This window comes from Carassius auratus, chromosome 38, assembly GCF_003368295.1.
Source record: "Carassius auratus strain Wakin chromosome 38, ASM336829v1, whole genome shotgun sequence".
NCBI classification, from domain to species: Eukaryota; Metazoa; Chordata; class Actinopteri; order Cypriniformes; family Cyprinidae; genus Carassius; species Carassius auratus.
The window spans coordinates 10,862,643-10,886,393 of NC_039280.1; the positions used below are offsets into that span (position 1 = coordinate 10,862,643).

Consider the following 23,751-nt stretch of genomic DNA (forward strand, 5'->3'; position numbering starts at 1 on the left):
ATAAAAAAGCATACTTTCCATAGTATGTATGCTTCTGAATATGATAGTATAGTATTTTGAGCACAACATGTCCTCTAATTAGAGGTTTCTTAATTGTCCTTCATTCATTCATTCATTCATTCTTTCTTTTTTATTTTTTTTTTGGTGTTGGAAATTAGTCTCTCTTGTCTGAAGAATTTCACATTTTGGACGGTGAAGGTCACTGGTCTGCTTATGGCCATCAATGTTTCTCGCCAATTATTATGGGTTTAATGGAGGCCACGGTCACTAATGGTGTGTACTTTATATACTTTCCTTTCACAGCCCGCTGGTGTCTCCTCAGTCAGACTCAAGTGCCAGTACAATCTGTCCCATTGTACCCTTGACCTTTAATGACCCTTCACAGAGTATGGCTGACAAAAACTCTAATCACTTCACTTCTCCCACACCCCTTTTTGACGCCAATCCGTTCCTCCCACACACACAGCAGAATCCATTCATTCAGGAGCTTCATTCTGTTGCTTCTTTAACTCCTGATGTGCCCTCTCTCTTTAGCTCAACCCAAACGCAGTCTGATGGTAATGCCGCCCCAGATTTGCTAAGGACTGCAAACCAAAAAGGACCTTCCCGAAATGGATATCTCATTTGATCCTTTAATTTCTCAGTTCAAGGGGCCGACAGAAAAGGATGACTTTGAACATTTAGCTAAGGACAGATTGAAGTCAGAGGAGGTGAATGAAACAATGAATTTGGTTACACTCCCTGCTCTCTTCATAGAAACAAATAATCAAGAGCCCTCTGGTGCATTGGGTGGTTTAAAGTCTGATACAAACTACCCAACTGTTTTAGGACAAACTGCTTCAGCAAGTAATGCAGAGACATTTAAGGAAACTTCTTCTTACACGCCTCAAGTTTCAGGAAGTGATGTTAATTATATTATCTCTAGTTCTAACAAGCCTGACCCCACTGCTAATGGGGCGCATGTCTTCCTAGAATTTGATCTCAATTCATCTGAAATTTCCTTGCCTGAAAATTCCAGTTTAGAGTTTTCTGAACTGAATACACTTGCATGCCCTTATCCTGCACTGTCACCTACCTCCAAGAATGAAGACGGTGCCGATGACACAACTCTTGATGACCACCCAAAAACCAAAAAAGATGTCTCACAGTCATCAGTATCAAAAACAGACACTGTTGAACTTCCTCCTAGTATCTCCTTTGAATTCTCAGAGGGGGTGTCTGTGAGTCCTGAAACATCACAGAGGCCTGAAATGCTAGAGTTTGCTAAAGATATTGAATCTGGGACAGTCCATGAAGCTCCTGTGCTATTATTTGGAGACAACAGCTCAGGTGACACACTGGAACAGTCAACAGTGATATCTGATTCCTTAGTTGGAGACCTAGACCATCAGTCTATTGAGCACAATCTTTATCCACAGTCTGACATCATTCAGAGTAATATAACACAATCCAATGAAGAATTTTGGGGATCAAATGCCTCACTCATTCAAAATGTGGCGGTAAGTGGAAAGTCCCTAGCCGAAGCCACTGAGCCTTTAGTATTCCATGTTCAATCGGGACAGAGTTCCCTAGTATCAACTGCTCTGCCAGTGAAGAATGGAGAGAAAATGAATGCAGTTATGGACACCATGCTACAGAATGAATCAGGAAATGGTATCTTAGAGGGTGTCAGTAGTAAAAATATCTGTTCTGAAATTGGAGACTTTGTTCCAGAGAACCTAACTGATAGCCCTAATTTTTCAATGTCTAATGACATGCAGGAAGACAAACAAGAGAAAGTCAATGAATTGCCAACTAGTCCATTTAAGAAAGATTACCTGGTAAGTCAACTCAGCACCATCACTGAAGAGGATGAAATAATACCCTCTAATGGAACAACACTTCCTGTAGGACATCTCCATCCCACCAATGTGATTAGAACAGGGACAGAGGAGAATGCTTCAGATCTCAACTCGGTGCTCTCACCTGATCGCGTTCTTCTCCACAGCATGTACAAGAGTGCAGATTCAGACCATTATCTCACTTGTGTATCTCAACAGGATTTCCCAGTTTCCCCTAGCTTAGAGCTTACAAAGGGAGTGAAACCAAGACAGGTTCTTTCTGAGGAAGACACTTCAAAATTCAAATCCTTGCCAAACCATATACCTAATGTTGTGCAACAAGATGACATTTCTACAAAAGGCATACCAGAAATGGGTTTTAAGCAAGATGAGGTCATAGCAGAAAACATTAAACCTTTTCCAGAAGCCTTAACAAAACAAGAATCTCCTCTGGATGTTCTGCCAAATAATTGCTTATTGGATCTCCTGCCAGAAACGCATACCTTTTCCCCCAAATTAGCTCCCTCACCCAACACATCACCTGAGAACATAATAAAGTCAGAGTTTGATGAAGCAGTGCTACAGTTCAACCCCTCAGGGCACATTGTTGAGAAATCCGACTTTCCCAAAGACATGTCACCAGTTGTTGTTACCTCAGAAATGATAGCAGAACTTGAGGCTCAGCTTGCATCATTAGATACAAACACGTGTTTGGTAGATGAGAGTAAAACCTGCCCAAAAGATGGATCCTTTAATATTGAACCTTTTGGGATTGTATCAGAGAACAACTTGCATTTAGTCCAGTTGACTGATTCTAATGCGTTTGTATCCAATTGTTCATCAGAACAAACCTCCAGTATCACTCAGGACCTTGTCATAACTGATTCTGACCTGAAAAACATCTTTGTACCCCAGCCAACTGCAATGCGCCTTCTTAGTACTAGCATAGGTCTGGAAGAAAACCCTGGTTCTGCAGTCACTCACAATGACCCAAAACCAAATTCTAAACAAACCGATAGTCTAGACTTAAATATAGATTTTTGGACAACTCCAGCTGTCCAACATTCTGTGACACCAGACCTATTTCCTGTAAATTGGCCCACTTTATCCCAGCCATCAGCCCCTTCACCCTTCGACCAACCAACGCTGACTTCCAGGGATGATCGTAGCCTTAACTTTACATCATCTTTATTCGACCTTTCACCTGTAGCTTCCTCAACACCACATGTAGCAGTAGACAATAATCCATTGCCCCAGGTATTCCCCTTCCCCACAATTCCCCGTACCTCAAAGGTGCCACGTCCAACTCCTCTTCCTACTATGCAGCCTGTGAGTTCTACAGCATTCAATCCTTTTCTCCAGGCTAAATCACAGACATCTGATCATCAGAGCAGGTGAGGTCTTCAGCTTTGTTGTAGTTGTCAAGGGAGAAGGTCTTTATCTTGCACTGGTATTTTTTTTTTTAATTCCTGGGTTCACAGTCACTTTCATTCTGCTTTGCAATGGTCTTAAGTGATGTTTAAAGGTAAAATTTGTAATTATTGAAGCAGAAAATTTCTACTCCTAGAAATTTGTGATGAACCAACATGGCCAGTACTAATGACTAATTATTTATATTTAGCTTAAATATATTGCATTGATACCATTAAAAAGTAAAATTTATTGGCTGATACACACAAGACCAACATTATATGGTCCATCCATGATTTGAAATTATTTTGGTGTTGGTCTACATAAGGGCTACAGCAACTCAAAGTGAGGTTCTGCATGCATCTACCATTGATATCTTGCCCGTATCAATAACTACAGATTTCTTATTTTTGCAACTATGTGGTGTGAGGTATGTTTCTTGTGAAAATGGTGTTATGGGGTTGGGCAAGGTGTCTTTTGGGATGTCTTATTATATGCACCAATCAATGTGGTTCACTTTCTTGGGTTGCAGGGTGATTCTTCCCCTTCATCCACATCTTCGCTCTTGTGTTAATTTGTTTGTGGTAGCAGCATGTCTCCTGATTTCTCCATGGACAGTCACACATAGGCTCACACTCTCTTGTGGATCCTACAGTAGAGATGGGGGAGCCTCACTTCAATTAGCAGGTGTTAACCTAGTGAGCTGTGAGTGTGTGTTGTTGAGTCCACAGGAAGCTTGCCTAAGTAAATTTAAGTTTCTATGATTTCGGGTGCTTGGCTTCTTGCATCTTGGTCTTCCTTAATGCATCGGGTCTAACGGGTCATAAGATGGTAACCGAAGATAGCAGTAATTGCGTTCTTGAGATCTCCTTTCTCTCAAAACAAAGAACTTTTCATGAAAACGTCTTAAGTGGTGTGCTGTTGTGAATGAATTCATTGACTCGTTATATGAAGCTGTCACCATTGTTTATAGCACTCTTTCCCATCTAATCTTGTGGTGTAATTATGTCTTTTAGTCCACACCCAGTGAAGCCATTGACACCTCCTGATGAGAAAAGGTCAGAGGGTCGCTCAGTCCTAGAGAAACTTAAATCCACCATCCACTCAGGACGAACAGGCCAGGATGCTGACAAGAAGGTACTGCATGAGTATAATGCAGTCTGCTTTGTAGATAATAAATGTGCTATTTGAGTAAACAGATCGCATTTAATTAATTTACACTGATGAAGCTAACATCATTTGGTCAGCTTTCACTTGATCTGCTTATTGGCTTCTAATTACAGTGCAATTTATTTTCTTGCATTTATCTCAAAAGTATTATATATAATTTTGCCACATTTACACTAAAGTTCAAAAGTTTGGGGTTGGCATTAACACAAACAAACAACAACCAATATATATATATATATATATATGTGTATGTATGTATATGTATGTGTGTGTGTGTGTGTGTGTATGTATATGTATGTGTGTGTGTGTGTGTGTGTATGAAAAAATCTCTTATTCAAAATGAGTAATAATATGAAGTATTATTACAATTTATAATAACTGTTTTCTGTTGTATTAGTTTTAAATGTAATTGAATACATTTAATGAATTGCTGAGTTTTCACCATCAACATCTTCAGTGTCACATGATCCTTCAGAAATCATTCTAATATGATGATTTGGTGCATTTCTTATTTTGGTTGAAAACATTTGTGCTGATTATGTTTGTAGAGACCATATTATGCACAGACATGATATATTTTTTTTTTATAGTTTAAGTATAAATCAAATTAGATCAGCATCTACTGAATCAGTTACTACTAAATGCTTATGAATTATTTCCTGAACATAATCACAAATCAAACATAATCCAGATGTTTTTTGTTTTTTTACCCCAGAATATTTTTGTCAAGTAAGTCTTTTTCTGTTTTTCTTGTTTAAGCAGCTAGTGGAGGGAGGAGGCACGTACTATCACCTGAACCACAGTGAGCTGGTGAATTTGCTGATCCAGCGGGATACTGAGCTCAGGCAGGAGCGGGAGGAGTACGAGAGGCGAGGCGCGCTGCTGGAGAAGCGCGAGACAGAGCTAAAGAAGATGAAGGTTACGATCAAAGATCTAGAGGATTACATTGACACGCTTCTTGTACGTATCATGGAGCAGACCCCCACGCTGCTGCAGGTCGGCTCTAAGATGAAATGATAAAACAAACGCCTCCACTATCCCTGCACAAATCTTGGGTGGACGTCACAACCCTGCACTGCTACAGCAATCATATAGATGTAGAGAGCTATCTGGCGCTAGGGTGATGGGCATGGACGATAGGGTGTACATTTTGTGTTCTTAAATGTGTCCAAAAATACCTGGCCCTTTGCTGGGGTCCATATGCACTGCAGGTTTGCATTTGATGGTTAGAGGTCGGCACTCTGCTGCTATACTTCAAAGCTGGTACGATCCATTTTGACATGTGTCAGCTGATGTTCACTCACTAGACATGTCACTAAGACACGTGCCAGACCAGCTATGTACCAAACCCACCGGTCAATTGAAAGGAAGGCATGTATGTGACATGCCAGTCTTCTAGTGTTAGTGTGAATGGTTTCTAATGCACGAAGAAAAACATCATCGATTTATCCTTTGTTTCTTCTGTCATGTTTATCTGACATGTAATGCTCAACTGCTTGAACCGAGAACAAAAGAGCGGGTTTGAGATCACTTGAAAGTGTGCAAGAGGGAGCATGAGACGTAGAAAGCAGGAAAGAGAGCAGAATCAGCCAGTTTCGAATCTGCTTCTGCCTTCCTACACGTCTTCCGCACTTTATTTAAGAGCTTAAGGGTAGAGGATCACACCAACTGACCTTCTCGCTTCGGTTCGCAGATCAGTGTCCTTCCTCTCCCTTCCTTTGCTTGAGCCAATGCACGTACATCGCTGCCAGTGCTTTCAGGTGTAATGAATGGGATATATACTGTATTCATTGCATATATGCCACTCTGACAATATGCCAAATGCTGCCTTATCATACAGTATTTTCTCCATTCTGTTCTCGCTGAGCTCATCACATTTAATTAGATTGAACATTATATTACAAAACTAATGGCGGAGTGTTTCAAGTTAAACTTTCACAAGGCTGTTAGGTATCGAGATGAACAAATGGTTCTGAAGAAAGAACGAAAGCCATGAAAATAATAAAATACCAGAAATTATTTGCTCTAAATTAACGTGAAAGTATTCTCAATACCGCAACGGCTCTGTTAATGTTACTGTAATGTAATTCTGGTGTTTCTATGATGTCGCCACTATCAGTGTTGCCACTGTATGTGTACAATGTAGCACTATATGTAGATGTGTGATAGAGGCATAGACCGCAGCACTTTTAAACCTCATCCCGAGGCATTTACAACCGTTCTTTCTCAACAGCTTAGGAAGTGCACGTAATCAAATGCACACGTTCACTGCACAAACGAATTGTTCTCTAAACATGGGATATTCATGGTGTTTCAGTGCTAGTACCTAAAGCTAAGATCTATCAATAACTTATTTTTGAGTAGAAGCACTTAAGGTGGATTAATGAATGTTCATTTAAGGTTTAATGTAAAAGTTTACAATTTTTCAAAAATTTTACATTTGAATCATGCAAATATCTATTTATGCTTTTATTGTTTTGTTTTTTTGCTTTGTGGCCAGGTCTGAAGGTTCTGTACAATCAGTTCATTTATTTTTCCATTTCCTTTAAATGCTGTTAGGTGTACATTGTGATTATTGAGGTCAGTAGTAACAGAAAGCAATAGATGTGAAGGCCAGGCTTTTGCAGAAATTAAGAGATTCATACTTTTTAGGTCTAAACAGATGGAATGTAATATGAAATATGTGCTTGGGTTGCCACTGTGTTGAACTGCAGTTTATATAAATATTCAAAAACACACACAGCCTGCAGCCTAGTAAGAAGGTGTGTTCAAGTGCCCTTGGCTGAATGTTATCATGAAATGTCATGAGATGTGTGCGTAGAAGAAGATTTGTATGCTTTTAATGGTGAAGATGATAATCAAAGCTACATTTTATGTAGTACAAACTCTGGAACTTGCGAATAAAAACTTGTTTACTATATGACATTTCATTTTATTTTTTAAAAGTCTGGAATGTCTTCTTTTTTTTTTTCTTTTTTTTTCAAGGTCATTTAAAACCTAGATATTTTTAAGGAATTGCAAAGAGTTGTAGCAATGCATCGGTAAGCGGCTTGATGCCCCAATCCTCATTCTTAATCCTCAACTCTTCCTCCTTTGGTGTAAATTTCAGTGGATTCCTGTCACAATCAAAATAAGAATGGCGTAGATTAACCTCATGTATCAAGTAGCATTTAAGCACCGAACATTTGTTTTAGGTGCAAAATATCTGAAGTGCTTCCCTGAGGTGCTGTTTGATCGGGTGTTCAGGATGTAGTAACATGAGTGTCCACTGGAGGATGTGATGTATTCTTTTTATCAAATGCCTCATCTGAGAGATGTTCAGTTGTCTATTGGTGTGCTCTTGAGCATCTCTGCTCAGAAAAGGTCTCTGTTGATGAATAAACTTTTCACTTTGGGATGCATCTCTGACTGTCCTTATTTGATGTGAAGACAAAGCTCTCACACGTCTCAAAATGAAACCACTATTTCAACACTAGTATATTGAGCATTAAATAGATTTGTTTTAGTTCTACATGATCTTGCTTCAAACTATGACATTTTGTCTCCGTAATAAATAGATGTAATTTAACTATGAGTCACACTATTAGTCAGATGTGTTAAAAGATTTACATTTGCGCACACTGAATTATGTCTTTCTTATATTTTTAGACCACACTAATAGGAGAACATAATGTACAACAAAATTAATATTGTACAGCATGTAGACAAGCTATTTGAAGAATGTCTATCTTGGGAAAATACAGGGTATGAACAGAGACCGTTTGGTATGAATCAAATAACATCATGTGCGGTAACAACAAGACAATGATATTGACTAAACTGAACCACATGATAGTTAAGGAGGCTGAAATTACCTGATTGAATTCACTGACGGTAATGGCAATTTTTAAGCTACTCTTTAAAGTTAATTCATTATACATATAATTTGTCCTGTTAGAAAACGACATTACGCAAAATGCATCGATACGGATGTTTTGACACCTCTGAGGGAACTCTGTCTCTGCGTAAACTTTGAGGTTTCGGTAAAACAGACTTGCTGACTGCACTGTGTATCTGGTAACACCTGCCATGCCTGCATCGACTGAGTGTCCTCCGTTTAGACTCGGAGAGTCTCGGTTCGATCAGGTAAACAACAGCCGGAGTCCATACCAATGTGACACTTGTGCTCTAACATCTGGTTGATTTCTCTAGGCTTACTGCAGACGGGTTTCGAGACAGAATATTTCATTTGAATTGTTTGAGAGGAATCGCTTTTTTGGTGCTCAAAAGAGATCCATTTTAATTTTCTCACTAAAACAAATTCTCTGCAGTGTTTGCTTCTTCCGCCCTCACTCCTTGTTTAAGTCGCATTAACAGTGACCTCTGTTGGTGAAAAATCTGCTTTGGAAAATGTAATGAGTATTAATGGTGCATTTTATTTGATTATTGGCAGAAATACAATAGTATAGCCTAAAACAGTGGGCCAGCATTTTAAATGAACCCTCAGATGATAATAAATAAACAAATAAATTGCATTACGCACTTAGTTGGCGTGTTTGGATATAATATGCATTTTGGCGTAGCCCATGCACCTATACCCCACACACCTAAACCTACCACTACCACGTATCTTACACCTCGAAGGCCATTTTTGCTTTTAAATAAGCCAAATAGAAATAGAAAATCGTGCCATTAACGCACACGTTCATGAGATCGGGTTAGGCCTATATTTTATCAAAACATGTTGATAAATAGTTTCCTGTGGATTGTAACCAGTTAACGTTACCTCCTTACATTACTTTCAATCTAATATAGCTTTTGTGGGTTTGTTGAAACATATAGTTAGGCCTATTTGTAGTCTATTTGAAAAATAGGCCTCCATAGACAACTTTTAAGAACATCTTTGATATTTTTTAGGGGTTCCGTTAGCACGCCCTCCATTAATAATTTCCGAGCTTCAGAATCAAGATAAAACGTCGTTAAAAACTCTTTTGTGCCAAAGCTAGTTCATTAATACCACAGTTCTCCATTAAAACATGTGGGAACATTCACTGCGACAAAAAAGCAATTTAACCCATTTTGTATGCATTAGTGACTCAATAACTTTAACCTTAAAAGAAGATGTAATTTATTTATTCATCCATTTAATTATTTTTTAATACAGATGATTCACATCTGCTGTTATTGCTCCAGCGGTACCGTCCTTAATGCGTGTAAAGGACCGTCTGTTAGACGTGATGAACAGAGAATATGTTGCGTGCTGCTTAATAATCTCGCATTCCTCCCTGCACACACACATTTGAACATTTTAATTGCGTTGGAAGAACTTTTTAGGTCTACAGATCAGCCAGCAGACAGTTGGTGCGCGCGCATAATGAGGTGGACACACCTGGCGCGCGAAAAACAACTGGTTTGGCCCTGGAGTCAGAGTCTGCATCAGCAGCTGACTCTCGCGTCTGGGGAAAGTTTCTGCTATCTCAGAAATAATTTGGCGAATGGTTTAAGAAAATTGTGAACATATGATTATTTTTCTGTACAGACCTGACCTTCAAGACAAGAAGTAACTTAGAAGCCTATTTTTTGAATTCTTTGCATATTCTTTGTATGGAAATCATCATTTGCACATGCACAAATAAATTAATAAAGCAACAAGTATATAATTAACCAACAAACATGCCTGATCAACTAAGACAAATATTTTTTTTTTCATTCTCATTTTTAAATGTGATTGTGATGCCAAATAACTTAACCACACGATGCCATTTTAAACAAGATCTCCACTGTATAGAGTAAAAAAGAAGACATTAAATGCAAAATACAATTTCTCACTTCACCTCTTGTCCCACTTAATCTGTATCTACTTCTATTGCATTTTTAAACTAAAACAATGAACCTTCTCAACCAACCGGGTACGCTAGACTAGATGTTTAACTTATAAACTTATAAACATATTTATTTATTACAATATTATGAATTGCTGTGAGAGTGTTGTTTAATTTCCTACATGATATTAGATTATTATTATTCTGAAAGATTCGCTGTTACTTTCAGGGTTCATCTTATGGCAGACTAAGACACAGTGAGAGTCTTCCGAAACATAAACCTTAAATATTTTGATTGTATGTGAATGCTGTTTCCCTGTTTTTTTATATATATATATATATATATATATATATATATATATATATATATATATATATATATATATATATATATAAATAAAAACGTGTATATATATGTGTGTGTGTGTGTGTGTGTGTGTGTGTGTGTGTATATATATATATATATATATATATATATATATATATATATATATATGTGTGTTTTTATTAATGTATGAAACTCATGGATCAGTTCAAAAATGGAACACTGCCTCTAAGTGTGACTAATGTGCAGGTACGTTTGGGGCCTAATTAAAAGGTAATTTGGAAACCCCCATTGTGTCATGTTTGCTACACATTTTTGCAGTTATTCCATACAGGGGAACCATTTTTGGTTCACCAAAGCACCCTTCAGTGAACAGTTTATAAAAAATCATCATTCCATTGATGTTAAAGACTCTCCGTGGAACCACAGATGTCAATAAAGAACCTTTATTTAAAAAGTGTGTTAAAGTTAATGTGGTTAATATGGGTATGTGAGAAGAGGAACAAACATCAGCCAATCAAATTTCAAAATTACACGTGTTGCGTAAAGAACTCCAGTTTTCTTGGTAAACTTCAGTTACACAACAAAATCAAGGTGAGGATGTAATACTTGTAAACATTTCCCTCTTTTGCATGTTTCTGTTTTTCGCAATAGCTTTGGGAGGTGCAGAAGATTAAACAGGTGAGTGTGAACAGCGTTGAAAGCCCTTTACAGGTTGCTATGATGAAAGAACCTGCTCAAATCACTCAACGTCTTTGTGCACGGTGTGACACGCACACACAAGCTGTACTTCTGTATAGTGGTGTAATGAGAGGAGAATTACGGCTAACCTCAGAATGGTAATTCTCCCATCAGCTCGCTCTCACCTCTTCTTCTCTCTCGCTTCCTCCTCTTCATCCTGTCTGCTGTCTGTGGATTCATTATGTCCTCAGGCCATCATCCATCTAGACACAGGAGAGAAGATCCCCATGCCCTTTCGCATGTCAGGTAAGGGTGTGAGTGTGTGTCTGTGTCATGGGTGGTAGGCAGTCTTCTGCTTGTTACCAGCTCTGGAGACTGGAGTTAGGTGGTAGGGGGTCTCTCTGGACCGATCTGTTGGCAAAGGTCACACTCAGCATGGGCTCTGATTAAACCCTCTCCCTCCTGCTGTCTGGAAGTGTTGTTGGGCCACTCAGAAATAGGAGTATTTTAGTCTTCTGTTAACACCACTATTTAAAGAGAGAGCAGATAGAGAGAGACCTACCTTACAATAATGATGGCTGCCATCTTTTATGAGTAATGAAGATTTTATAAATGTGTTAAAGGTCAGTAATAATGTCATATGAGAGTGCCCAATCCTGATCATTAATATAAACATGACATGAAATGTACTTCTGTGTCCTGATCCAGCCTATTCGAATGTCATAATTACAGTCTTAGTGTGATTCCATTATTGCATCAAGGGTTCATTTTCTCCTGAAATCATCTTGGCACATGTTTTTCCTTTTCCTTACAGGTTTTATGCCCTTTGGTACTCCGGTGGTATGTCATTTTGAAAAGATACTGAACTTTTCCTTCTTGTCTAGCCCACCAAATGTAAAACATAAATCACTTCTTGTAAATGACAACTTCATTATAGGTTGTGGGCCTCTTTTTACCCAATCAGACATTTGCTTCTACCATCTTCAGGCAGGTATGATCTTTCCAGATGAAAAGTCAATCTAAGCTCTGTTTACTATGAACTCACTGTCTGACTGTCTTTTCTCACAGGGGCTGAACCAGAGCCACAATGCCTGTGTCAACTACTGCAACCGTAATGCATCTTAAAGCTGCAGTCGGTAACATTTGACGCTCTAGCGGTTAATAAACAGAACTGCTTGGGTCTTGCGGAAGAACATTGTAGCCGGAGCTTTATGTCAATGAAAAATCACAATGGTACTGGGTTACTCTGCTGTGGTACCCCAGAAGCAATCTAAAATTGTCCGAATATAAACACATTTTTTTTAGATGTACCCTAATGATTCAGGACAGGCTTAAAACACGGTTTGGAAAATGGATTCATGGTGTACTCGCTTGTTATATACATTTTGTAAATCTTGAACACAAAAAAAGTTACGGACCGCAGCTCTGATTGGTTGTTTCTTACCGGGAGCGGATGAATTTCTGCAAATTGCAATAGGATCACTGGGAGGAGCCAGAGGTGCTTGATTTCACGGATTATCTATCTCATATTCTACTGTCAGGACATAATGACAGGTTTCACAAAAACATTTTTACAAAAGTTACCTACTTCAGCTTTAAGGTGCGATATAAAGGTAATATAATTTTGACCAGTTTATGAAGGCATATCATGGCATATTTTAAATATATTCACATATATTCTACAATTATAATTAAAAATGAATGAAAAAAAGGCTATTGGGTTATTGCAGAAAATAAGCTATGTGTACAACAAAACATGTATGATTTTTACACATTTTGTTTATCATGATTATCTTTACTGATTAACTATTTTATGAATACAATCATCAGAATAAAAAATTTTAAAGAACTACTCCACAGTCATATGATATCAGCATCAGCATCAAGTGGATTCGTTTTAATGCATGCGACATTCATTCAACTCATTTTATTCATTTATGCTATTTTATGTTTTCAGCCCACGCCAATGTCAATGTTTTTCCAGGGTTACTTCAGTGCAGTCAGCAGGGCAGTTCACATGCATGCACAAAACTGTATTATGTAATTTGATGTGTAGAACAAATTCTCTTTTGATCTTTACATTTTGAATTGCCATTTCACGTTAACAGAAAAAAAAATATTATTCATGACTTTTCTAGTATTACATGACTCAAATTTTAATAAGTGAACTGATGGAGGCTGATAGCATCACATAGGCACACAGGGCCCTTTGCTGTATTTCACATTGCTGAATTGCATATCCTTCTAGTCACGCCCCCAGTGTCCTCTAGAGCCAATTAGCTGCCCTGCTGGGTGGCAGTTTGATGCCCAGGGGCATGACAAGCAGAACCATGGTGACGACAACTACAAATGGCCCCATGCCTGTGAGAAATATGGGAGGTGGGGGTGAGGTGGGGGTGGGGTGGGGTGGGGGGGACTAATTAAAACTACAATCCCTCTGAAGACCCCTGCTGGGAAGGAAAGGGATGTGAATGGGTTTGATTCTCAGATGTTTGTTAACTGGAGCTCAAAGAGATGACCACAGACTCACAAGGCAAGATGAGAAACAACTTAGAATGGCCTGTCACGACCTGTCATGAAGCCCACTGGGAGTTACGTGCTTTTAAGGTCACTATGAAAACAAATGTGTATTGTCTCCATAACATTTTTGACTTCATGGGTTATATTTGTTATATCAATCTAATATTTAATTGTTTCATTAGGTATGCGATGGGTTCTCATTTGAGGTGAATTTAAAGACAGATCTCACAAACATGAAACTGTCATGCTCTATGATTATGTGAGATGTCACTCTCTAAATGAAGGACAGGTAGGTGTAATAGAAAGCCATAGCTGTGGCACAGCGGGTAATGTGGGTGCTCTACACGTGTAAATCTGCTGCGCTCAAGGCCACACAATTCAAGTTTCCTCCCTCTCTTCATCTGTTTTCCTGTCTGGGCTATATTGTCTTATTAATGAAAGAATAAAAAAAATGATGAAAAGGAATAATAAAAAAATGAAGTATTATAATAAAACATATATATGCACCCACTACTGTTCAGAAGTTTTTATGCTCACCAATGCCACATTTATTTGATGAAAAATGCAGTAATAGCTTGAAATATTACAATTTTTATATATATATATATATATATATATATATATATATATATATATATATATATATATATATATATATATATATATCAAAATGTAATTTATATAGCTGAATTTCTGGTTGCAATAACTCCAGACTTTATTATGAATTATGTGAAAATGAAACAATGAAGCAGTGTGTGTGTGTGTTTTTAGCTTGAATCTGTCATTCAGAAATTATTCTAATGTTTTTCTACTCAAGAAACCTTTTTTGTTATCTGTGTTGAAAACATTTGTGCTGCTTAACAGTTGTGTGGAAAATATTCTGAAAGAACAGCATTTATTTGAAATATAAATATTTTGTAGCATTATAAACTTTTGTAATATTGGTAATTTCATGTGTGCTTTCTGAATAAAGATATTAACATCTTTAAAATAAAAATATTATTGACCTCAAACTTTTGAACTGTATATATATGTATATATGTATTTATGTATATATGTGTGTGTGTACAAATTTATAATTATGTGGGTTTTTTCGTTAGTTTTTTTTACATTTATTTATTTTTTACTTTATTTTTAAATAAATTAAATGTAAATTGAATGTGTGCACAGGTGGGGCTGAATCTTCTCATTAAAAGAGCTGAGAATTACAGTCCAGCTACAAGACTCCTGGTCCATAGGTTCATCTCATTCCCTGCTGTTGGTATGTGCATGTGTGTGAGAGCATGTTTATGTATGTGATGATTTTCTGACATGCACCGCTTATAATCTGCCCTGTCGTGTTCATGAAAAAAATCAAGCATCCTGTCATGCAGTCTTGCTAAACTGCTGATTATTAAAGCATAAAACGATTGAGTAATGCACTATATTAATTAATGCCTACAGTTTTCAGTCAGCTCTTTTGCTGTCTGAAAGCTGACGTCTTTGCATTTGTAATGACACTCAATTTCTAAATGAGCATTTATTCAGACTTTCATTAAACCCCAAGCGTTTGTTTATTGTTGTGTATTAGCGCGTTGTGTTTTGACTGATCCTGTTGTCAGAGGGGGCTGCTGCTGAAATGTTATCTCAGTGTTCCATTAGTGTTCTGAGGCTCAAACAGGTCCAGAGGGGCTGAGGGAGACTGTCCCACAATGCCTTGGGGATGCTTGGTTGTAATTAAATTGTTTTCGTCCCCACCCCACCCCTTTAATTAAATCAGCAGGTTCCCCCCTCACCTCTCTGGGCAGGGGTGACGGGACCTTGTTAGCTCTCGGCTGCCGCTCTCTAATTGGTTAATTAGGCCTAAAGTGCCCTCTGTGTTAGCACTGAGTTCCCTGTCTCCAGGCCGCCATGTCGTTGTTGTTGTTTTTTTTTTTTTTTTGTGTTTAGTTATAAAAGGCAATTAAATGCAGCTAATGGAAAATACTGAAAACAAAGTGTTTGAAATTTGCCTTTTGCATTATTTTAAGTAAAATGCAAATTAATCTTTTTTTTTTTTCTTTTGCTGTTGTTAACCTCAAAATGAAATCTCGAATTTAGCGGGGATGTTCACAGTGGTTTTTGTCTCTATGGGTGACCTAAAGCAGGACCTCCTTCATATGAAATTTAATATGCATTTGTTTATGTTTCTTTGTTCTCCATTTTTGATTCGGCATGCGCGCGTATGTGTGTGTGTGTGTGTGTGTGTGTTTAATTGGCCTGGGTCTGAACCCCTCAGAGGTGAATAGCTATTTACTCAGCCAATTAACTCAGCCCCACAACACTGCAGCACTGAACACTGATAACTCACAACACAAGGCCTGTAAATTAAAAATGCTTCAGGCTCTCTTTATTTCTCTCTCTCTCACACACACCCACACCAATCTCACCACATGCCTCAGATGATAATGCCAGGAAGTAAATCATTATTCTAATAATTTTTCCTCTTGTAATTCACGTGTGCACTTTGACTTGACCATATAAACTATTTATTTTATATCCAGTTAACCCCTCTTAGCACCGACATTCCAGATCAAGAATGTTTTCCAGTTCTGATTGCTTTTATTTTAACATCCACAGGTGTTGACTCTCTGACAGGTTATTACTATTGTATTCTGTTCGTTTTGTTCTGTGGTATTTTTATTGGGAGATTATATGAATGGGAGATTGCAGTAAGATGTGTCACCCACCATCTAGCAAATGGTCTATAAAATGTGTAATGTGATATAGAAGTACAATGTTGAATGATAAAATCTGTTTGCATGTCTAGATTTTTATGTTCAAAAAAATTGTGTGTGTGTGTGTGTGAATGATTATAATCTGCCTGCAAATGCATATAGCCTAGTGTTACAAGTCCTATTATTACTATAAAGATACTTTTGTAAAATATTGAACATTGAATATTAAACTCGCCTGGATGGTTTTATAAATGTGAGTAATGTGCAGTAAAATAATACTTATATGCATATTTTTATTTGAAATGGAATTTTCTATGTCTTCCTCAGTTATTCAGCTTACATGACACATCATACTACTAACTTTTAATAGGCTTTCTTCTAATTTCAGTTGATAATCTGGTTGCACATTAACATTGGATGATAAAGGCGATGTGGTGGGCACCTCAAAGCTGGTTTCCAGGCATGTGATTATGGATCCTTTTGCACGTATGAGGTGGAAGGTTACTGGCAGCTTTTGTGCAGTCCTATTGTGAGTTCTGATCTGATATATGTCTTTTTGTTCAAGCTCTGATAGAGACATCCTTGACTCATGTCGTGCTGCCCATGCCTGTTCTCCTGCTGCCGTCTTTAATAATGGCCGTGCTGGAGAGGTCAGAGGAGTTCTTCTTTTGTGCACTATATGTCCTGGTGTATTTGTATTTCACAGTTTGATCACAGCTTTTTATGTATCATTAAAGGTGTTTTAAGTTAACATACCTGTTTATCTGAAAAATAATGCAACAGTCAGGTATTTTCCTTTTAAAATGTGCATTCAGGGCTGGAATGTCAGTCTCTGTTTTGGTTTGTGAAACCCGCCACTGCCAGTTTACCCAATTGTATTTCGACATCTGTCGGCTTCAAAACAGCGTTACTTCATTTCATTCATCGTCAAGTACACTCGTTCCTGTTGGTGTCGTCAATCTGGCAACCTGCGTTTGCTTCAAGTAGGAGGGCCTAGGTGAAAAAAACCCTTTTAAAGTTTTTGAATTTGGACTGCAATACCTAGTTCAAACACTCGTGTCAATCCTACATACAGCAACTTTAATATAATCTTAAAATGTACCAAATTCTCAATTTTTATTCCTCATAGACAAGGAGATGTTTGGCTGTTAACTTCAAAATATGACATTGGTAGCCTATATAGTGTTTCAGTGTTTTCTGAACTTGAGCAATTTTAATATGCTTAGAATTAAATGGTGGCACACCATGATTGGTTATGAGATCAATCAGTGAATCATAACTTACATTTCAGCCTTTTCCTAACAAAAATCATATGACTACAGAATTCTTAAAATAAAGTGCACAAATCACATGGACTAAATGTTACTAAATGTGCCACAATTTAAAGGGACCAGTAAGATTTATTTTTTCTTTGAAAGAAATTCATACTTTTATTCAGTAATGAAGCATTACTTTTAATTAAACATTTGACATTTCTGAAGGATCATGTGACACTGAAAACTAGAGTAGTGGCTGTAAAAAAAATTCAGCTATGCAATCTTTTAACTCCTTTTGTATCAAATTCCAAAATGCTAAATGCACATTTCTGTTGAAGAGTGGGATCGACTCTTCACCAGAATTCGATGGGTTTTATGACTCCTAGACTATGTCGCAACCTCCTCAAATTCTTCCTGCTCTTGATTCGCAGGTGTGTGCAGCTATGTGTGTGTGTCTGTGTGAGAGTGGCAGTAAATGGTGAGTTGTCCTCTGCTATTCTGCCTGTCAGCTCACCCTCACTGGCTCTCAATGGAGCAAGAACAGGGCTGCAGGAGGGTCACTGCTTTGAGGGTGGGGCTGAGGGCCAGGGCTATCCTTGATTAATTAGAGTGCTGAGAGGAGTCTGTGTGATATATGTGTGGTGCTTAAACCTTTCACCTGTCTCTCTAGGTGAGTCTGAAAATGAAGACAGCTGCTTTTGCTAAACAGTCAGAGGTGCCATTTTTTTGCATTTAAAGTATGATGCAAAAATGAAATGAAATGGTTTCAGATTGTCTTGCAAGATGCAACAGTGTCACATGAAATAATCTAGAGGAAATTTAAATGAGCTTTAGTCAAAACCAAGCAAATTTGCTTATTTGCTGATTTCAATTTTACAAATCTTCTTTCAGATATTATTGTTATAGAGATTGCTGCAGGAATTGCCAATATGTTAGTGATTTGTACTGTCAGGATTTTTTTAATGCATTTTTTTGTAGTATAAAAAGAAAAGTTTATTTTACAGTGCATTTCAAATTTTTTTTATTCATAAATTATGCCTTTTAATGTATGATTCATGAATAATTGTTAATGTAATGTTATGTTACATTATAATACTTGTTCCATCTTTAATGCTTTAAAATGCATGCCAAACAACCAGTTTCAGATGTAACAAGCAATCTACAAATATTATGTGATTACAACTGATTACAATTAATTCTGAAATGATGTATTATGCATTACATAATGAATGCCTTTATAATGCATTATACATAAATGCTTTGTGTTACTGAAAAAAATACAAAAAACTTACATTTAGACTACCTTTGCCATGTAACACCCCTTTAAGATTAATAATAAAATAAAAACTATTAATTTCACACTTTTAAATGCAATCTTTAACAAACAAAATGTTTGCTAAATGTAAATGGATTTTATAAGTTTCTAAATTTTTAATAGAATTTTAATATCTGTTTTTTAATTGGTTATTGGTCATAAATATTTTGCATCCATAATATCATAGGATAAGGATGCATTTAGTTTAAAGACTGTAACTAACTGTTGTTTACTACATGTCACTTGAGTTCAGCTTTGACCTCTTCACGGGAGAGTGACAGATGAGTGTGTCGATTTATTTAGAGCAGTTGATGGAGATGATAAAAGGTCTTTAACATACTTTGATCTTTTCCCCTGTTCTGTTCCTCTCCCAAACATACATGTATACACACACAGAGAGAGAGTTTCTGGTGGCCAATTAAAGCTCATCATGCGTATGTGTTGATGAAGTCATCATTAGGCAGTCACCGCTTCATTAAAGCAGGACTACTCTGGAGGACTCCTGCGGAGCACGCTATCCCACAACCCCCCACACGCACTGCGGCCAGGGAGGGAGGGGGAGGTGTCAGGGAGCAATCACGCACAGCAGTTCATAAGTGTCAGCGAGTCCCTTTGATAACAAAAATGGCGGGAATGCTCACGGCCTTGTCAGTAACGTTTGCATTTTTTGTGGGTGTTTGTACGTTAGGCTCCCTCTGCTGCAGAAGCGCCCTCGTCTCGGGCTGCCTGTTCACAGCATGGTGTGTCTCTGCATGTTCGGCCTAGCGCTGCCTGTTGCCATCAGCCTGTTCCCCCAAAACAGTCAGGTGAGCACTCGCACACACCTCCCTCCATCCGCTCCGTCCCCTTCTCTTTGTCTGCCGTGAAGACGGTTATGCTTTAAAATGGTGTTTATTAAGCTGTTCATCCATATGGTTACTGAACTGCAGACATATGTGCTGCCAACTACTTCTATTCCTCTCCCACCCCTCCCCTCCTCCTCTCCTCTCACTCTCTCGCTCCCTCTTTACACTTTTCCGAGGGTTCCAGACGAACGCTCCCAAAAAACTCCACTCTTGTCCCCCCCCACCTTTTCACACCCCACAGGATGTCTGTTTCAGATTCTGCCTCACACACTCACACACTCATCGCCATCTGTTTCTGAGCAAAATATTGCAAGTTTTGGCCCTGGTTTGGATATTTACCAGTGCTCGCAGCTTCATTTTAGCTTTTTATGATGCCTGAAGTGTCAGTTTTGACTGTGAAAAATGCTCGAGGCTGGAAAGACGTGGCACACTTTTAATTCTCATTTGATGAAACATTTTAAACATCTTAATGACTTGATGATTGCTGTGAATGGTTATCTCGCTGTAGCCAAAAGATCTGAATCTGAATGTCAGTATAAAAATAAAAACACTCCGTAATCAAAACAGTGGAATCATATATGAGAAAATTGGATGTTACAATCTTTTCCTGGCATTTGTGCTAACACTAAAGCTAAATTAAATGAAAAGAATAGTTAGAGGTTAATGAAGCTATAAATGCTGTCCAGGTATGGTTGTTTGTTTGTATTTGTCATATTTCGACCGAACCTGTTTCCTGTCTCTCTGATCCACGTGTCAGACCTCGAGCCAGAGATTGCTGCTGCAACAGAGTGCAAGATCCTGACTTACAACAAGGGTCTTTAACCAGTCTGAATGCTTCACACCCAGCAACTAATGTCTCTGTCCCTCACGGTAAAAACTGAAAAATGCAAAGCATCATTACAAATTTTGATTGCATCTCACTGGATTGCTCCTGCTGTGTGTGAATGTGAATCCTCTCTCAGCCACACACAGAGACAGACTCACACCAGCGCTAATCATCCTCTTTCCATGCAGTTGAACATGGAAGTTGCAAATAGAGGATTTTGGGATATTTACAGCAGTGAAAACAAGTATTCTTTTGAATTTCCCTGTGATGTACTTTAAATGTACATATTTACCAGCCTTCCCATTCAATCAGTTCTGTATTATCTGACTATAAATAAATATTTACAGAGTAATTGTTTTAACACAATGTTTAAACAATCAGTTTTGATATTTTAAACGATTGTAATTTATTTATTTATTTTTACACATAACTAAATCGCCTTAGTTATTTTCTTAAAAGGGCTTTACAAACCCCAAATCATTCTCAAACTGAGTAGTAATGAAAAATAATCCATTTGTAACATTTATTACAATAATAACATTTGTAATTGGGTTTGTTTCTTTGTGTTATTTTCTAATAATGCCTTTGCAAAACCCAAATTACCCTCAATTTAAATAGTAAAAAAAATTTCTTTATTGTTTTTTATTATTATTGTTCAATCATGCTCAAATTAAATTGTAATTTAAAAAACAATAATGAATTACCAGAGGATATAACTTATATATTCTAAGTTATGATCTATATTACTTAATAAATCTGTAGAACTGTGAGTATCATTATACATATTTTTTAATGTATTACTACATCCAAATCTTATTAAATATTTGTAAATCTTAATTTATATATATATATCAGACCATAACTGTCGTTACAGGAACATTTTATAACTGTTTTGTATAGGTCAGTATTAACTAAAATTGATCAGGCTCACTCAATTTTATCTACAAGGATTTTTTTTTTTACACTTTTTTGACATTGGTTTTCTTTTTTATTTGCATACTTAAATATACGATAAAATCAATTGCTTTTCTCTTTTGCTTTGTTCAAAAAAATACACAGAAAGGCCTTAAAACATCATTAGTATGTTTAATGAACAGAAACAATATATGCATTTGTGCAATTCCAGCTTTCTTCTTTTTCCATCCGTTTGATCTATGGTTTACAGATGATTGTATCTCTGCTTTTATTTGGATGTGTTTGAGTTCCTTTGGCAGGACTGTAAAATGATTCCTGTTAACTTGTATTTTATCATTAAATCCATCGCTAGAACGAGGGAGTGGACCTGTGTGTTTTTCTACCTGGTTGTCACGGGAACAGATCACAGTGGGCAGTAGTGAGGAGAGACATGACATGAAGCCGCATGTAGAATCATTAACCGTGCAGGACTGCCATACACAGTTGCACAACATGCACATGACCGCATTAATGAGGGTAACATTACTGCTTATACCTTCCCTTTTTGTCAGCTTTTTTTATTATTTCGAAATCAAGTCTTTAATTTCTATGACAATAGGAACTGGAGTTTCTGTGTGAGCATAAAACTATCCTATAAAGGCAAACAAAATTTGTCAGTATTGACTAAAACCAGGTCTATGAAAATGATCCGTCCTGTGACAGAAGGGCCTGGCTTAACTATTCATATCACTACTCATTATTTCACTACTCATATCAAAATTAATAAAAAATACGATCTTTGTTCCAGTGTTGGTATAATTATTTGTAATACATTTACTGCTCGCTGTAAGACACTTGTAATGACAGAGTTATACATTCAGTAATTTGTTATAAGATAAATGTTTCCACTGCAACTGATTCAGTTTGCAACAAAAAAAGACTGATGACTTAATATAATAATTCTTTGAGCAAGAAGTCATTGAGGTTCCTTTCAAAACAAGCAGTCAAGTATGTTCCAGAAGAGTGCCACTCTACATCAACAAGCTTCTGTTTACCTATAGTTCTCCATTACACCATCACCTGCTGTAAGCAGCTCACACTGAAAAAGAAGTTGCTGTAAGATGTGGTTGTTTATTGATTAAACTTAAATCTACAGTAAAACATATTTATTTGACTGAAATAATGTTTACGTACTAAATGACTAAAATCTGTTTACAATAAACTGACAAACATATTAAAGGCCGGGGTGATATTTAGCCACATGATGAATCAGTGGAGTTCATCACAAGTAGCTTTCCCATAAGCTGAGGTAAATACTAAAGATGCGCACCATTACGGTAACCCATGCACAACACTAAAATAACACAGTAAATATTAATTTAACAACATAAGATGTAAAACAAAAGCCTAATGTACATAACCGGTAAGAAAACACTATTTAACGGTTCATTGTTCAACAAACATTTCATTTCAATGAAAAGCCTTCAGATGTAAAGAGAGAATTCTGGGAAATGCCAATTTATGTTTTTCCCCCAACTAAATTATAAGATGACTTTTTTTTTATTTTTTACTTTTGCTCTCTTTGATGTATTTCACTTTCAAATAAATAAATCTCGCATTATCTCATATATAGCAAAGTTGCTTACCATTAACCATTTAACAGGCATTTATTGTTGCATTTACAGTTAAAATTACAATCATTTTTGCTAAGACTGTCCAGCTACAGTTTGTACAGCCTTACAAAATTACATGTGCATTCACACAGTTCTTAAGTCTTTTACGTGCATTAACAAACACTCATCTATTTCTCAATCACTTTCCTTTCTCAAAGAGGAAAGAGTGTTTTTTGAGAATGCATGGAATGTGTGATTTAAAGCTGCAGAGGATGTGATGTGTGCACCTGTGCACAGGATTGGATATCTGATGGCCTCAAAACAAACTCACCAAAACAATCTTTTCTCCCTCGTCTCAATACACTCTTGTCGTACTTGACAGTGATACTCGGGTGTCATCAGTCTGTGCATTTCACTCTCACAACCCTTGCTCACACTGCAGGCTCAGGGTCAAATGTTGAGGTTAAAGGTCACCTGCGGGTTTGTTTAACACAATCTTCCTCGGTTTCTTTTGACAGGAAGTTAGCAAGGTGAGATGAGAGGAAAGTTGCCAGCAGGCGTTATCCCTTTGTCTGAGTG

The 23,751-nt window shown here is 37.3% G+C and overlaps 2 protein-coding genes across 3 annotated transcripts; both read left to right on the forward strand.

Annotated features, from left to right (window-relative positions):
- The first annotated feature begins 612 nt into the window (after positions 1 to 612).
- LOC113057047 (uncharacterized) lies at positions 613 to 7,795 on the forward strand. 2 transcript variants are annotated; one of them, XM_026224065.1, is made up of 3 exons: positions 613 to 3,214; positions 4,247 to 4,367; positions 5,160 to 7,795. In XM_026224065.1, exons 1-3 carry the CDS (start codon positions 723 to 725, stop codon positions 5,415 to 5,417), a joined length of 2,871 nt encoding a protein of 956 aa, XP_026079850.1. In that variant the 5' UTR covers positions 613 to 722; the 3' UTR covers positions 5,418 to 7,795. The 2 variants fall into 2 exon arrangements, with proteins under 2 accessions (XP_026079850.1, XP_026079851.1); XM_026224066.1 differs by having other exon boundaries at positions 5,163 to 7,795.
- Positions 7,796 to 10,715: 2,920 nt separating this feature from the next.
- On the forward strand, positions 10,716 to 20,661 carry LOC113057500 (sideroflexin-5-like). Its single transcript, XM_026224923.1, has 12 exons — positions 10,716 to 10,775; positions 11,181 to 11,207; positions 11,459 to 11,513; positions 12,022 to 12,047; positions 12,145 to 12,198; positions 12,276 to 12,328; positions 13,161 to 13,230; positions 14,898 to 14,988; positions 16,835 to 16,909; positions 16,989 to 17,073; positions 19,683 to 19,799; positions 20,583 to 20,661. Exons 1-12 carry the CDS (start codon positions 10,716 to 10,718, stop codon positions 20,659 to 20,661), a joined length of 792 nt encoding a protein of 263 aa, XP_026080708.1.
- Positions 20,662 to 23,751: the final 3,090 nt, after the last annotated feature.